At 46.5% G+C, this 12,107-nt stretch overlaps 1 protein-coding gene across 1 annotated transcript in view; it reads right to left on the bottom strand.

Moving 5' to 3' along the window:
- Positions 1–535: 535 nt before the first annotated feature.
- AGBL4 (AGBL carboxypeptidase 4) overlaps positions 536–12,107 on the bottom strand; it is a 1,058,495-nt gene continuing 1,046,923 nt past the window's right edge. The window contains exons 12-13 of the mRNA XM_090269428.1: positions 7,988–8,084; positions 536–1,921 (exon numbers count right to left, since the gene is read on the bottom strand). Coding sequence (XP_090125554.1) covers positions 1,801–1,921; positions 7,988–8,084 — 218 coding nt within the window. The 3' untranslated portion in view covers positions 536–1,800. The remainder of the gene's footprint in view (positions 1,922–7,987; positions 8,085–12,107) is intronic.

A 12,107-nucleotide genomic window follows, 5' to 3' on the forward strand; every position in this document is an offset into this window, starting at 1 on the left:
TACCTAAATTCTTTAAACCTACTATAATGAGGTAGGCATTACTATTACTATCTTACGGGTGAGAAAACTAAGATTCAGAAAGGTTAAATAACTTGCCCAAGATCACACAGCTATTAAGATACAGAACCAGGATCAGGATACAGAATTAAAACCCAGAGTCGCCTGGCACCAAGTTTTTGCTCATAAACTATTAGCATACCCACTGCTTGTAAGGCCTGTGATCCAGTTAATCAAAGCAGTTTTTTTACAAGTGGGGCCTAAATATAGTCACAGCATATTGAAACAGTCTTATCAGAGAAAAATAGACCTGGGCTATCATTGAGCTGAGCTGGTTGTAGTCAACTAAATCTCCAGGACTCTGACATGAGACCTGCTGGAAAGTCAAGTCTTAACTGTTCTTCCTTATCTTAGTGATAGAGTCTCTGACAGCAAAGTGAGGGTTATACCAAATTTAGGTTGGCTGGTTGGTTCTTGAAGGAGTGGGAGACCTAAAGGGAAAGGTACCACGAAAACTCAGAGGAACAGAATAGCTGCAAAAACCACTTTATTTGTGTTCCTCTGGGCAACAAGAACCCAGGGGAGAAGCTGTATACACAACACAACATTTGTAGCCAGCTAACACATGGTTCTTTGTTATAATGTCTGAAAACCAATATGCAAAGGGGGAATAAGCTTTGCTCTTGATTTTTGCAACAAACTTAGAAAAATCTTCAACCCAAAGCAAAAAAGTGCTTAACTGGAGCTTTGTGCTAAAGGCCCTATCTCCCCTGAGCCTCCCTTCCTCTCTCTATTTCCTAATCCTCATTTCTAGGAGGTCATTTTAATTAGCAGGCTGTCATGGTGACTCAGCCTGCCGCTTTGCAGACAAGAAGGGAGCAGACTCTCCTGGACCTATTCATCATACAAAGGCACTTTACTCTTTAGAAAAATACACAATATTAAGCTTGCCCCACCTTGGGAATTGCTACTGCTCTTGTTTTATTTTATCATCCCTGCCTGACTCACAGTGCATCTTTCGGTCTTTTGTATCTTCCTTACCTGGCAATCAGTCTCACCCCATTTCAGACTACGAATGGCGACCTCTTCCATGGCCAGCTTTGATCTGTGACCTCAGGATGTGGAGAATTAGTGACTAATACTTATTGTCTTAAGATCTAAATTCTCAACTAATTCACCCAGGTCATTGGGAAATAGCTCTCAGAACAGTTTTCTGGCGTTGCATGCGGGGGCTTGGGGGAGTCAGGGAGCATGCAACTCATAGATAAAGTGACTCAATGTCTAAGACAAACTGTGACTTCAAAAATGCTGTCCCACTGTCCCCAACAGTACATTTGTCCTTGGGTTGTACATGTTGTTGATGTCTTGGATCAGCAAATGTGGACACGGCTTTTCTAAAACTGTAAACTTGTTCTTGGCTTATTCTGAAAAATAATCATCTGTATGTAGTGAATATACAACTTAAACAGGTAAACTGACCTGAGATGTGTCAAATACCTCAAAGGGGATGTGTTGGTTTTCCCCTTCCTGTGAGGGTCTCTATGTGGTGGGAAAGGGCATCTGTACTCACTTGGTTTGGCTCTCCTATTTCATTCCTGAGACATAAGCTGAAGCCTTACAACTGGCTTTCCATTGGTAAAAGGGAAAATCAATGATGAAATTTCTCATTTTTTCCTTCCTCTCTCACTAGCTTATTCTTTATTCCACAGCCCTTATCTTGGAAACGAAAAGGGTGATTAATTTCATGCCCCAGCAGAAAATGCATGCTCCTGCCTCCACAAGACCTCTCTGGACTTCACGTCCTTAAAGGGAGTTTGAAGGGTCTTCATGGTTTACTGAGCTCTTCTTATTCCCTTTGCCGTTGGGGTAGTTGCTGACCTGGCCCCGCAGGAGTGAGTACTTGTAGGGAGGGGGTTTTTCTTTCCTGCAAAGGGGGAGATAACAGAAAGAGAGAAGAAAGACAGCACATATATACACTGTATTGAAATCATTTGTGTGCATGTCCATCTCCCCCACTGAATGTGACCTCCTAGGAAAGTGGCCTTGTCTTGTCCCTGGAGTCCAGCCTAAGCCCTGTTTTGAAGCAAGCACAATGATTCACTGAATGGCAGTTAGATGGATGAATGGATATGTTGTATCATTCTGGCTCTGGTAGAAAACCTAACTTTCCTTGTTTCCACCTTGATCCTAACTCATTCTATCCATTCATGAGGAGATGAGGATGGACACATAGAAGAGTTATGGCTTGGGAGAGTCTAGGACCTCATTCCCTTCACAACCATCTGGGCTTCAGAGTCCTTTTTATATTCCTCAGTACAGCCTGATTATGGCATTTCATGAAGGGTTTGTCTCTCCACAAGTTTGGGGGTTCTTAGAAGTCAGAGATGTGTCTGCATCATCACTGTGTCCCCACACCCAGCACCAGCACTCAATGCAATACCCTTAACCCTACTCTTCAGTAATTGCCCACTGTCTTCCTTACTCACACACAAGACCATGAGTTCCTTGTGGGCAGGGACCAAGTCCTATCCATTTTTACATTTTCCCTCATACAGGGCCTGATGTTGTGACTGATAAGTCACATTCATTCATATATTAGACTAAGTTTTCTTTTGTTTTTGTTTTTTTTTTCCAGTGGAATGAGTGGGCTTTAGAGCCAGAAAGAACTCATCTTAATTTCCAGGTAAGCTATAGATGAAAGGTGTGACCTTAGCCAAGTTAGTTAACTTCTCTGAGCTTCATTTGTAAAATTGGGATAAAATATCCCAACCTTGTAAGGGCATTGTGACATTAAATGAAAGAATATGAGTGGGTGCACCCAGTGTCATTCCTTGCCTACTGTAACTTACAGTGGCATGGTGCTATGTGTGGTCCAATGGTCTCTGGAGGTGACAAAAATGAGTCATACATTGATGCTGTTCCCAGGCTGCATGAGTTTAGTAGAGGAGACAATTGCACAAAATAACTACACAAAACAATAAAGAATTACAATGCATGGCAGAAAGTGGTAAATGCCATGAATATGGGAATCTTTTGGGCTATTTGAATTACAATTGAAGAAGTGACTTCTTGTGGCCTCCCCCCTTGCCCCGCCCCACGCTCTGACCTTGGAATACACATTTTTTATCACTGTTGATGACTCACGAGTAAGGTAAAGACAATAAGTAGCACCACACAAAAGGGACACCTTGCCTCAACATATCTCCCCCCCCCCCCCCACCCAGAAGCCTCACTGTCTGAAATTCTACACTCACCGAAGGATCTTGCTAATGTGGCAAGACTATCTAGCATGGGTGAGATACAGCTAGACCTTGTTACCCACCAACAGCCCAGAGCTCTAGGGATGTTGTTTATAGGTAACGTGATATTGGAGAAGTCCTTTCCCGTCTATGAGCGTCTGTTTCTTTATTTCTAAAATAATAAGAAGAGCCCATGTCCTTCCTGCCTCATAGGTTCTGGTATGTGGGAGCTGGGGGAAGAGCTTTGAGAAATAAATATAAGATGTTATTTGTATGTCACTGAAGGGTGTGGTTCTTAACCCTCAAGAGAGTATGAGAAATAACATGGGCATTTCTTATGTTGTGGAAGTAAGGTCACGGGTGAGGTAGCCCTAGGTAGGTGGTGGCATTTGGGAAGGTGTGGAGTGGCCGGGGAGGGATGTGAATGTGCAGAATGACTGGTGGGGTCATTACAGAGGCAACGAGCCTCTGTAACTAAATATGGGGGCCCAGAGAGAGACAAGGCACCAGAAAGCCAACATCCCATACTTCTGGGCCCCGGCAGAGGCTGTTTCTCTTCCTGTAACGTCCTCCCCTACCTCTCCAGACTCATCTCCTTTGGAAAACTGACTTCCCAGAAAATAAGCCTCTTTCGAGGCTTCCGCTGCCCTTTGTACCTCACCTCTTGGCACACCATTTTCTGGGTACATGGTTCTTTGCCCATCTGTTTCTATCATGAGACTGTTTGATGCCTTTGATTTTTCTCTGTAACTGCTGAGCAAAGCACAGACTGGTATGCAGTAGGTGCTTGAGAAGAGTTGGATGAACAGTCTTATCTTTATCGTCTCTGTTGCTCGCAACACCCTGACCTTGGCATAGCCTTAGATTGCCTCTTTTTAGGTCCTGCTTCCTGCTTGTCACACCTTATCCCCCAACATGAAATAACTTCTCTCCCCTTTCTATTCCATCCATTTGAATTATATTCATTTTTTTAAACCAAGTTCAAACCCCACTTCCTTTTAGAAGCCTTCTTGGGATACCCCTGTTGGCACCAGGTGGTGTCAGAGAGTAATTTCTGTTGGGTCTCACTTTTCTCTCCTATAACATGAAAGGGATGAAGGAGATCATTCTTGGGGCCTCTTCAGTTCTATCATTTTACGATTCATGCATTAGGGTCTTCCGTGCCAGCCCCTGCACTGTGCATAAACAATACAGGAGTGACTAATTTCTTTGAGGAGCAACCTGTCCAGCGGAGAAGCCGGACATGCAAGGATTCCATGACAGCACACCAGGGGACACACCAGGCTGCAGGTGTGTGCATAATGCAGTAAGGAATCCCACAGAGAGGAGCGCTCTGTCTCAGGTGGAGAATGAAAGCAGAAGTGTGCTATGTGGACTGGGCTTTGAACGGTAAGTAGGAGTTCACCATCCAGTGACAAAAAGGGAGAGCGTTCCAGAAAGAGGGAAAAGAATGAACAAAGACACGGAGGGGGTATGAAAACAGCTGATTTGTTCCCGCTGAAGCGCTGGGTGTGATGTGGTAGAGAGCAGGTGGGGTGGAGAAGGTGCTTACAAGGGGATGGGGTGTTTTAAAGGCTGTAAATGACATTTCAGATGTAGGCCAGGGCTTTGAATTAACAACGAGAAGAATTGAAACGTTATTCTGAAGGTAGTGGGGAGCCATTCAGGCGGGTTTTTGAGAGAGGGTGTAATCTGTTACATAGCTGAGCACTTGGATTCACTGTTCCTTATTGTTTGTTATCTTTGCCTTTCTCCTCTGTAGATTTGGGCTCCCGATGAGCAAGGGCTATCTATGATCCCCCAGCGCCCAGTGGAGGGCCTGGCACGTGGCGGGCTCTAGTGTTCAGAGGAACTGATGAGCCTACTCTATGTCCCACACATACATACATCAAAACCCCACCATGGAGCCAGCCCTCCGGCCCGTGGCTGAGTCTGATCCCACCTCCCACGTGGAGGCCAGCTCACCTACCACACTCATGCTTCATCTCCTCACCAAGGCTCGCCTGGCCTGTTCATTTTTCCTGTCTAATTCTCATCCACCTTGTCCCTGAGCCTGGGCTTTTAGGCCCGCATTGCTGGCCCTCCCTGGGGACCCTTTACGAATGATGGCCTGGCACCAAGGATGCTGACAGGCTCCCTCCAGCACAAGGGTAGAAACTGACATATTATAATTATCCACAGAGATGAGAGAAAGCAAAGATTAATTTTGAGTCAAAACATGTAATTTTCCTTTAAAACCAGAACTGCTCTTTCGCTTATGCTATTTGATGCTTCGCTGGAAAATAACACAAGAAAAAGGAAATATTCAAATTCCAAGTCAGACCCTTGTGTCCTCCTGGGAATTCATTTTTAAAGAGTTTCAGACCAATTGAGAGCTAAGTGGTATTCACAGGTTGATGAGGCAGCGGTGCAGGGACAGAGAGGGGGTTCATTTTGTTTTTCTTAACTTAAGGGTGGGTTTGAGTCCTCAAGACTGTGAACTTGGAGGAATGAGCTCTTCCACTGTTTTTTAAAGATGGCTCCAATCCTCAGGGCAAGGGGCTCCCATGCACGGGTGAAGCCAGGGTGCTGAGAGCTCCCTGCAGCCTTTGGACCAAGTGCCAACCCCCCCACCCCCCCCACCCCCATGCCAAAGAACTCTTCACTATCTGATGCTGAGGACACCAGGCTGGGGATCATGGGGTGCAGGATCTAGTCCTGCATCTGGCCAGTCCCATCTGCTCCATGGACCTCGACTTCCTCACCCCTAATCATGCAGAGGGGTCTCAGAGGATTGCTCAAGTCCCTGACTCTCAGCACCACTTCACTGGTCTGTGACAATGCAACATGGAAGAAAAAAGTGGTCAAGGATCAAGATCATTTTAATCAGGCTGACAGAGGACCTGAAAGTGACAATCCCCACATTAACTTGTAAATGAGATTCTAAGGCTTCTTTTGAGTTTTATAAAGCTTTGAATTTTTAAGAACTTTAACCCATCAAGAATGACGTCTAAGAATGAACTGAATACTCTTCTCTAGAGGGGAGCCCCTCAAAGGCAGGGTCAGGCCTTAATCATTTATACATTCAGCTTCCTCCATCCCCCAGAGCCCTTGCATGGGGTGTCGTTTTCCTAAGTGAATGCATGAATCGATGAATGAATCAATGAATGAGTGTATACCGGAATGCATGCTTGGTACAGTGCTGTCACTGTGAGGGCACAGAGAAAAAAATAAATATGATCCTCCCCCAGGATGGAGGCCACAAAGAGCCCACCTGACCGGTGAACAATCTGAGACAGACTGTGAGTCAGAGTACATTGTCATGCAGACTCTGCATGGAGCTGGAGCTCAGAGACATGTGACTCACAGCACGGTTTAATCTGGGCCCTGAGAGATCATCCAGCCCAGCCAGAGAAGGCCAAGGACTTGCCCTAGGCTGTGATGAGCCCATTGGAAATCTGGGACTGCAACCCAGAAACCACAGGAACATTTATTGAGCACCTACTGGCTGCCTGGCACTGGACCAAACTTGCATCTAATCTTTAAAACCATCTTTAGAGGTCATTGTTATTGCCCCAACTTTATAGACAGGTAGAGAAAAGTTTTAAGAGGCCAAGACCCTTGCCTAAGACCTCACAGATAGCATGAGTCTGAGAAAGAATTTGAACCCACACTTCCTAGGTGGAATTTAGCTGGACTTCAGTCCAGCTTTGGGATCATAAAAGCCTAGGATAAAATCTTGGCAATGACAAAAAACATTTTAATTTCTCCTCTCTGAGCTCTCTTTTCCTCCTTTGTAATATGGAGAATATAATATCTACAATGAATAAAAAAATAAGATCAGGTAGAACAATTGCTTCCACTTGATAAATAGCAGTGATTAATACAGTTTTTGTTTTTGTTTTGTTTTGTTTTTGTCAATAATAAGGTAAGGAGGAAGGTGCATCAGGGAGGAAGGTGCAAAGGCCCTGAGGTAGCAGAGCACAGGGTCAAGGTCATGGGCAAGGACAGTGGGAAGACTGGTCTGGCAGGATCAGTAAATCAGACATCTTCATGTTCTTCATGGAGTCTGGACCACTAGGGGAGTAGGAAGGAAACGAAGCCAAAAGGCAGGGAAGGGTCAGCACAGTCCAGATGCCCAAATGCTCACTGGGCTCATCTCAGCAGGCATGGGAATGCCCAGTGCTTTGGGCTCTTGTTCAGCCCTCAGGAAGGATACTCCTCTCCTGGCCTTCTCTCCTCACTGGTCCCAGCAGAGCACAGGAGCCAAAGCTTCTCAGGGGTGTATTCTCTCCAGCCCAGAACGTTTGCATCTTGAGGGAAAGGGTCTACCATGCACTGAGGGGACATATGCCTGTATGGTACTGTGCTGGGTGCTTTATCACCCACTGCATGATAATCTCCCTATGGAGCACTAATGTCCCCACTTGATGAATGAGGAAATGGAAGGATCAGGGATGTTATGAGCCTTGATGATGTAGGAGTCCCTAAGGATGAGCTATCAGATGAAGTAACATATGGTACCACCCAGGCTAACTTAGGGTAATGATTGCACTCAGCTCCCAGAAATCCCCATCCTTGTGGACTCCCATGAAATGTGGCAGCCCCTCTGACTGACCCCATATCATACTTTATACTCACGAAGTGCTCTGTTAAGCTCTTCTACCACAGGTGGGAAACTGAGGCCCACAGAGGGGCAAAGGGGACTTGCCCCTGAACATGAACTCAGTGAAGCAGGACTCCAGCCCATACTGCTCTGCTCCGCCACTTACCGTAGCCTCGGCACAGGAAGCGCCACTTTCTCAACCACGGGGTTCAGGCGATAATAATCCAAAAACGTTTTGGCCACGTTCCGCCCCAGCTTCATATCTGGAAGTGTGTGCATTAAGGAGCAACTTGGAAAAGAGATGGAGACAGCGCGAAAAAAGGAGCAGTTTTAGAAATGATAACAGTAATAAAAACAGCCACACCACTCACTGTTCAAAGTTTTGGAAGGACTCTCTCTCTTTATTCCTCACAAAACCTTAAATGGTAGATATTATTACTATCCTCATTTAACAGGCGAGGAAACAAGGGCATCGAAGTTATAGTTTACCCAGGACCACAGAACTGGGAAGGAGAGGAGCCAGGCTATGTGTCTAGGTAATCTTACCCCAAAGACTGTGTTTATAGCTTTTAGATTGTACTGCATCCCTTTGGAAGCACTGGGCTTCTATGGTCTGGCTTCAGGTGTCTCAGGGTGGAGACCATCAGCAAGACCAAAGAGTAAGATACCTTTTGTCGTACTAGCACCGGCCTGCTTGACCCTCAGGGCTCAGCCATCTCCTTTGGTAATAATCCCAGGGACAACAGTAAAACCCTCCCATCCTAAACTGGTCCCTGTTCCACTTTGAAATCTACCAATAATGAATCTTTAAGTTAAGGGTTTATGACCCATTAAAATTCAAGCGCCCTGGGGACCACAGTGACCATTAACACATAAATTAGTACAATAATCATCTTTTCAGCTACACGGAGTGTCTGCTCTGTGCATTGTATCTCACAGCTCTGGGCCTTCACAGAAGCCATTTCCTCTTCCTGAAGTTCTTCCCCTTTTTTCCTTGGCTAATTTATCTCTATCAAGTCTTCTCCAATTAGGTGATATTCCTTTAGTAAAGCCTTCGGTGATACTTCTCTCCCCTTGCCCCATACTTCCATGGCTTCCGAACTGACTTCACTCAAAGCACATATTACGTACCCCATACCCCTCAGCTCTGAACACCCACACTGTCACAATTCCTCCCCATGAGACCTCCAATCTCTGGCATTTGCCCACTTCTCTCCAGCTCCCTGATATCCTAGAAAGGGCCAGTTCCACCTATCCCCCGGACTACTGTCGCCCTTCCCAATGGGACTCCGTGCCACACGATGGCCTGCCTCTACCGCACATAGCCAGGAGGGCTGTTCTAAAACGCAGATTTGATGATGTCACCCAACTGAGTAAAACCCTTCAGGAGGATCCTAATTGCCTTTAAATTTCAAATCTTAGAACTTGATTTACAAGGTCCTTCGTAGTTGGGTCTCTGCTTATTTTCTCAGCTTGTGCTTGCTACCTCCCACCTTCTACCCACTTCCTTGCCCTTCACACTCCAGGGAAACTGGACCTTTCTCCCTCCGGGTCTTTGCCTGCACCACTCCATGTTCTCATACTCCCCCGCTCCCTCCACGTGTCTCACAGGGCTGACCCCTTCTCTGCCTTCAGACACCTCCATTTAGTTGTCACTTCACGGGCGAGGTCTCAGCCACCATGCCAACCAGGGTCTTGGGGCTGGACTAGCGTACACGGAACGGTCAAGTGAGTTCTCTCCGCCCTCTTCAAAAAGCCCCCAAGCAGGGTCTGGGCATGACCCAGAACATGAAAACTAGCACAGCACTGGGTGCTTTGTTTACATATGCATTTTGGTCATCAAAACAACCAGTGAGGAGGGCGTTTTCTGGGAGGACAAGGAACTTGTTCAAGGTCAGCGATGGTCAAGTCAGGACTAAAACCAGGACTGTCTGACTCCAGATCCGTGAACTTTCCACAACCCTGGGCTGTTTCCCAACTTGAAGGCACCTTTTCTGTCAAGGGCTGAGTCATCCCAGGCCAGCCTGGTGGGAGAAGGAAAAACACCAGATGAGTTGTTTATGACAGTGAGCTCTGCAGCAGGCTCGCTGTGCTCTGGGGCTGCCACCTGCTTTCTTCCTCTGGATCTGACTGACCTTCTCAGTCCCCTTCTTTAAAAAGTTCGCAAACTGGCATTGGGTATGGCCTTTCTGACAGGCAGACCCTGAAGGCAGTCTTGCTGCCAGACCCACAGAAGCAGCTGTTGCTTGAACCCACCCAGCTCTCATCGGCTTGAGGAGACCAAATAATGACTGTGTGTGCCAGCGGCAAGGGTCATAGTGAGATGGAGAGATCCCTGTGGGCTGGGCTACAGATTTGCAGCAGAAGTTTTGGAATCAGATGTATCTCTTCCAAATCCTGGCTCTGCCACATGCTGGGTACAGCAGATTGTATTTTCCAAAGACCCCTGCAACAGTAGCTCCATCTCACACGTTTTACTACGCTTTGACCGTGACCCTCCTTCCACTGAGAGGTGTGGTCTATGTCCCTTCTTCTTGAATCTGGGTGGGTTTGAGACTCCTTTGTAACCAAAACAAGTGCCAGAAGTAACACCGTGGGACTTGTGAGCCAAGGTCAGAAAAGGTGATGCATTGCTTACTGAAATGCTCCAGCTGGGGTCCTGAACTGCCATGCCAGGAGCCCTGAGACCACCATGCTGTGAGTAAGCCCAAAGTAGCCCATGGAGGGCTGCAGGGAGAGGCCTTGAGACTACGTGGAAAATACTATGATCATAAGAGATCCCCAGCCATCCCATGACTCCTCCAGCACTCTGCTCTTCCAGCTCCTGACCTTGTCTTACTGCAGTTCCATCAAAGACTCTAAACTAGAACCATTCAGCTGAGCCCTCCCCAAATTTTTGACCCACAGAAAACGCAAGAGAATAGCTATTGTTTTAAACACTAAGTTTGGGGTGGGAGAGATTTGTTATGTCGTGATAGAGAACTAGAGCACTTCGGGACCTCCTATAAGTGATCCAATCTCCTGAGCCCCAGTTTCCCCATCTGTCTACGTGAACAATGATGCCTGCCTCCCAGAGTTGTCATGACAAAGCGTGTGGCTGACTAACATAGGGGTGTTGATTGAATAAATAAATGAATGGGGGAGAGGGAAGCCTGAGTCCTCCTCCCCAGCCTGCAGTGACAGATGGACTTGAAGCACCCCTGGGAGATATCCATGTTAATCAATACTCTTGCGTTCTGCAAGGGTAAGGAGTGGGGCTGTTCCAGTAAAACGTCCCACGGTGAGGTGTTGGTCGTTGTAGACAAGCTTTGTTTAAAAGGCAGTGTTTTAAAGGTGGGAGTTGTCTGGGACAACCCTCTTTCCCTCTCAGTCTCCAACCATATTACATACTACTTCAACTCTGAGAGCCTCACTCCAAATTATTTACTGCGATGGCCCTGTCTGAGTCAAGTAACGGGATGTGGGTGGGAGATGGGGGGAGAGTGATTGAACACTTTCAATTAAAACAAGCTGTCTTTGAACAAAGATTTAAGATCCAAGCAAGGAGAAGGTAATAACTCTCTTGGCTGGAACCCATTCGATGTATTGCAGAATTAAGAGAGAAAAAAATTGGGGTGAAAACTCCCAACTCTTCACTGCCAAAAACATATCTCAGGATGGTCTGTAAGTTGGAAATGTCAGCCTGCTCAGATTCTTATGGAGCTCACTGATGTGTTTTATGCAGCCGTCAGGAAAAGACAGGTGGGATCAGGATGCTTAAATCAGTGAAGCAGGAGGGTTCTGCTGGGACTGTCTGCAGCTCAGCTGGATTCAGCGACCTCTACCCAGAGCTATTTTGAATTAAAGGATGGGGGTCAGTTGCTGCAGCCTCCTTTCACGGGACCCTTCAACAGGTACTGAGGGTTTGGAATTTACTGCTCATTCTCGTGTATATGCTGCTACAAAGAGTGACAGGGATCGGGGTTAGAGAAAGAAGAATTAGACACATCCAGGCTAGAGGAGGAAACAAACGCATCCAAATGAGCTACACTTCTGAGCAGGCTGCTGCAATGTCACCTGTACTCTGTGTACTGTACCCTGCAGTTCCTGTCACCAATCCTCACCACACCCTGTGTATTTTACAGAAGAGGGAAAAACAGAACAAAGGAGAGTTTGCCTAGCTCACCAGAGTCTCGTGGCTTGAAAATGATAGAGGTAGCATGTGAACCAGTGTCTTTCAACACCATGCATGTTTCTTCCTCTCTTGAGGGTGATCCTAAATTTAGCCACTAAATTCTGTAGAAAGG

The sequence above is a fragment of the Furipterus horrens genome, unplaced genomic scaffold (assembly GCF_987537825.1).
Source record: "Furipterus horrens unplaced genomic scaffold, mFurHor1.1.pri manual_scaffold_3, whole genome shotgun sequence".
Classification (NCBI taxonomy): domain Eukaryota; kingdom Metazoa; phylum Chordata; class Mammalia; order Chiroptera; family Furipteridae; genus Furipterus; species Furipterus horrens.